At 35.8% G+C, this 5000-nt stretch overlaps 1 protein-coding gene across 3 annotated transcripts in view; it reads left to right on the top strand.

Moving 5' to 3' along the window:
• Positions 1-5000, top strand: part of LOC113813252 (regulator of nonsense transcripts 2) — a gene marked incomplete at its 3' end in the record, with an annotated part of 36141 nt that overhangs the window by 21275 nt on the left and 9866 nt on the right. For all 3 annotated transcript variants that reach the window (XM_070140738.1, XM_070140737.1, XM_070140739.1), the window contains 3 exon segments: positions 1-137; positions 282-568; positions 3952-4099. The exon segment at positions 1-137 is cut by the window's left edge and continues 51 nt beyond it. In XM_070140738.1, coding sequence (XP_069996839.1) covers positions 1-137; positions 282-568; positions 3952-4099 — 572 coding nt within the window.

Genomic DNA, 5000 nt, shown 5'->3' with positions numbered 1-5000 from the left:
GTGAGATTCCTGATGGAGGGACAGCTGTGCTATGGGAAGATGAAGATACACGAGCATTCTATGAAAACCTCCCAGAACTCAAGGCTCTCATTCCCTCCATACTATACAGTGACTCTGAAAAGCCTACAACAGTTCCGGTAAGAAGTGTTTAATTCAGTTAGTAATAAATCATTTGATAAGATAGTAAAATAGGTTGACTAATAATTATCTCTTGCTGTATATATAGGAGTGTAAGAGCATGATCAAAGTGAGTTTGAAAATGAATTGTTCAACCATTTTAGGCTGAAGAAACCCCAAGTGAGGAAGTGGTAGATACAGTCGAGGAGGAGGAACTGGATAGTGTAGCACCTGCTGAGGATGATGCAGAAGAAGTCCTGCCCCCAGAGTTCCCCCCAGAGGAGGAACCAGAGGACTCCTTAACAGGCACTGGGCCCTCATCCAACAAGGTGCTCCTTGATGCTTTCCTCAGTGCCTTGCCCAACTGCATTAACCGGGACTTGATTGACAGTGCGGCCATGGACTTCTGCCTCAGACTCAACACAAAGCCAAGCAGAAAGAAACTAGTCAGGTACTCATTTAGCTTGGTTTGTTTTTGTGTAGTCATGTAGCTTCTACCCCTAATAATCCAAATTCCAACATAAGAAATAGTGTGCTGTCATAGGCCAAACCTGTGACTTAAATTATCTTTCCAAATTAATAATGAAGTTTTGGAAAGAAAAAGAAAATTCCTTTCTCTTGATAAATTTGAGAAAAGTGTAAAACATGTAAAGGCTTATACATGTGAATGCATGGATGTATATGGATGTCACTAATTGTATTAACATATTATTGTCATGCTTGGTGCAATGTTAATAGCACAATGAAGGACTATTGCAGCAGTCCTTTGTATGGATTTGTAATCGGTTCCCTCCAGTTTTCAAGCTAACATCAGGTAAAATATGCTCTACACTTTTTCATACTTAATTGATTACCATCAACTTATTTCTTTAATATTCTTTGATATGCTTAACCCATTTATGACGGGTAACCCATGTATGAGACATCCGGAAAAATAAACATTGTCAGGCGTCCCGCCAGTGTGACGTTAGATTGGAGCTTGTTCAATTCTGTCACGGGCCGTGGCCGGTGCATGGGCAGACTCCGGGCCAGCCTGGGCACCGATTTTGAAGCCGTCCGGAAACTATTATTTTCGGCTTCAAAATATACCGGTGCTAGTGGGTTAATAGCATGGAGGTAATTTACACTATAAAACATAGTAAAATTAATTCAGGTTATTTTACTTGATGACAGGGAACCTCATGTGTAGTCATCTTGGTGTATCATCCCACTTCATATCTTGCATGCAGATTATGTGGCTTCATAGAATTTTGTGCCCATAGAAATATACATTTTCTAGTATTTTATTAAGAGTACTATTGTTTACAAAATATTAACCCACTAACGCCGGTATATTTGGAAGTTGAAAATAATAGTTTCCAGACGGCTACAAAATCAGTGCGTAGGGCTGGCCCGGAATCTGCCTGGCCGCCGCAGCCGCGGCCCGCAACGTATTCAGAGCGCGAGTTCCGATCCAACGTCACACTGGTGAGACGCCCGGCAATGTTTATTTTTCCAGGTTTCTCATATATGGGACACCTGTCGTAAATGGGTTAAAATTAATTTAAGGGTTATGGTTCCCCCCAGCAAACATTATTCTCTAGCCATTTCTTTTAATGACTTGAACCACTGGGACAAAGAAATCGGCCAAACAATTATCAAAGTGTTTCCTGTACAAGAATGAAAGAATATGCAAGATTAAGGGACCTGTCTGGTCTTTTTTCGCCATTTTTCGCCCATCTTGTCAAAATCGAGTTTGATGCATTTTCAAGGAGTTTCATGGCCTCTGATTCTCCCCTGAAAATTTCAAGGCCTGACCATAATTTTTTCGGTAGTAGTAGCCATTTTCGATGTCGACTGAAATATAATATTTTCACATTACCTTAGAAAATCGGCAATTTTGCCGCATTGATTAGAGATTAAAAAATGAGATTATTTTCTGAAAGCTTATTAAATTTCAAATAAGATGAGACCACCTTCATTTTTTCGGAATAATTTTTAAAATCTGGCAAGCGTCATAAAAACGATAATGAAGAAATTTTTCATACAAATAAATAAACATGATATGCTGTTCATATGGAGTATTTAATTTTCTTTATGTTTTCATCATACATAGTTAGATTGATCTATGAGCAAAACATTTCGAAAATGCAAACCTCCCCCCTCCCAAATGGGGGGTAGGATTGCCAAAATGATCCGGATCACCACCAAAATTTTATGGAATATTAATTAGGCTAAGACAAACCTCAAATCTGTTCATAACTTTTCAAGTAAGAAAAAAATTCCTGGATCCAAACCATGGTCTAAATCACCACCAAAGTACAATAAGCATCTAAGTTAGGTTAAAACACACCTTTGGTTAAAATCTCATTAAAATGTGTTCATAACTTTTAGAAAAATCAGAAAACAAACAGACAAACAAAAAAACAGCAAACTACAATCAAGAAACAAAGAAACAAACAGAAGTAACAATATAAATAAACAAAAGGTCATGGGGTACACAAAAATGATCTATATGCGCTTATATACCTTATATACATACTTTTACATCGCCATGTAATTTTTTTTCATCTTTCCACATGGTCTGAGTGTAAAAATTGGCCACATGGCCCCATAGAGTTAAACACCATTATTCCGCAGATGTAAAGAGATGTGTCATAATACTGCGACGCCCGGCCGTGCTGAGAAAAGGATACGTATGATTCCCGTCTGACTGGAGAATGGTTATTTTTTTCAACCAATATTATACGTTGTAAAACCCCATTAGAGTAACAAAAATACGTAAATAATAGATAATTATATCAAATACAAGTATTTTGTACATGATTTGTCATGTAAAATTTATAAATGATGAAAAGGAAAAAGATCATGATTATTTGGTCCTTCACATTTTTACGTAAAACACACGTCTTTTCAATCCAGTTTTTATGTATTATGGCTCATTTTGTTGTTGAATAATAGATCTATTACATGATGCAATAAGGATTTGCAATATTTTCATGTGCTTCTTATAAAAGTGACATATATTTTCAAAATCTCCTATTAGGGTGTTTTAGTAGTTACCTGTATGATTTTTTATTAAAAAAAAAAAAAAAAAAAAAAAAGTCAATGTAGGCCTATAGACCCCCAGATCACTGCCACCACTCTACACTATACGTAAGATTTTGAGAAACCATTACGTGCGGGTAATGTCTGGAAGACTTCGGAATGCAGGTAGATGATAGAGGATTATGGTGTAGGAAGACTAATCTTTTACCTTGTTTTGTTGATACCAAGATAGTCATGAAAAAATGAAGAAAACAAAAAATGATGATATTTCGATACACCACCTTTGTAGGTGCAAAAGCTGTATCAGACGCAATTTTAGTCCAAAATAAATGTTTTACGGCTCATTTTGTAGCTGAATGATAAATCAAGTGCTTGTTCGAGATGGATTTTGCAATTTTTGCCTGTGCTTCTGGTAAAAATGACAAATGTGTAAAAAAAAGCATAAAAAAAAAAATCCTGATAGTCAGTCACTCCAAAAATTCACAAAAAACAATCAAAAACAAAGTCAAAATTAAAAAAATTGTTTCAAACAAGCACTAGATCTAGGATGAATCTGTTCAAAAATCACATAAGAATGCGTGTAATTTTTCCTGGATTTTAAACTGTTTTGAAAAAAAATCAACCACAGAGATCAGGGGAAGGTCTAAATAAAAGGGTGTGAGTTTCATCAAAATCGGCAAGAAAAATCGGAAAGTCAGAAAAAAAAACCCAGACGGTCCCCATAAAGATCATTTATTAGAAAGAGTACCTTATCCACTGGATAATATATCACTTTGCATAACCTCTTTCTTTAAATTGCCTTCCCAGAGCCTTGTTTCTGGTGCCGAGAACAAGATTAGACTTATTACCCTTCTACTCTCGCCTGGTCGCAACGCTTCAGCCTCTCATGCCGGACCTAGCCACCGATTTAGTCAACATGTTACGGCAAGATTTTAAGTACCAAGTGCGGAAGAAGGTGAGGGAAAAATGTAACAGCTTTACTCCTTAGCATGGTTTGCAGTACATATATGTATATAAAAGGAAGCTCATATCAGTTTTTTTTCTCTTGTTGGATTCTTTTTATATTAACCCATTGGATCCAGATGCTTCACTGCCATCATGTGTCCCAAAATAAGGGCATTAAACATATTTGAATGGCCACCCTGCTAGGTGTGTGACTTGTAGGCTGTGTGCACATGAACACTCATGTGGAGTGACAAGACTCCATGCTTCCTCTTTACAATGTTACTTTATCTTTTTCTGCATAAATGTTTATAGTCTTTTTGCCATTTGCCAATGTCTATATTTGTCATTTGATTTGCTTTATTCAGATAGTAATAGACTATTTTCCTTGCTCAAACTCCATAGATAATATCTCTTTAGATAGCCCGTATGTCAGTGCAATGATATGAATAATTAAATGAGGCAAATAACAAAATGCAAAACATTTTGTTATTTGTATTATTTCATTTAATTTTATTTATTTGTTTATCTATTATATATATATATATATATATATATATATATATATATATATATATATATATATATATATATATATATATATATATATATAAAATTTTGTAATACTGCCTGTGCCTTAAGTCTTAAACACTAAACAAGTCTAATCACCCTCCAAGAGGTTTATGCACGTGTGGCTAGTTATTCCCATCACCCAGGCCTTCAGCTGAAATACTCACATCAGCAAATTCACGTCACCACAGACCACATCTGAATTTTTCCATGATGGCATGTTTGTGTCACTCGCCTCTCAAGCCAATTTTTTTCATGACATGATGGTCATGTCATCCAGAACATAGGGGGGTTATTGGTATAATTCTTAAAAAAACAAACAGGATTCCTGCATCACTATGTTT

Source organism: Penaeus vannamei, chromosome 27, assembly GCF_042767895.1.
Source record: "Penaeus vannamei isolate JL-2024 chromosome 27, ASM4276789v1, whole genome shotgun sequence".
Classification (NCBI taxonomy): Eukaryota; Metazoa; Arthropoda; class Malacostraca; order Decapoda; family Penaeidae; genus Penaeus; species Penaeus vannamei.
The sequence above is the reverse complement of the archived record's forward strand: the minus strand, read 5'-3'. Positions and strand labels throughout refer to the sequence as shown.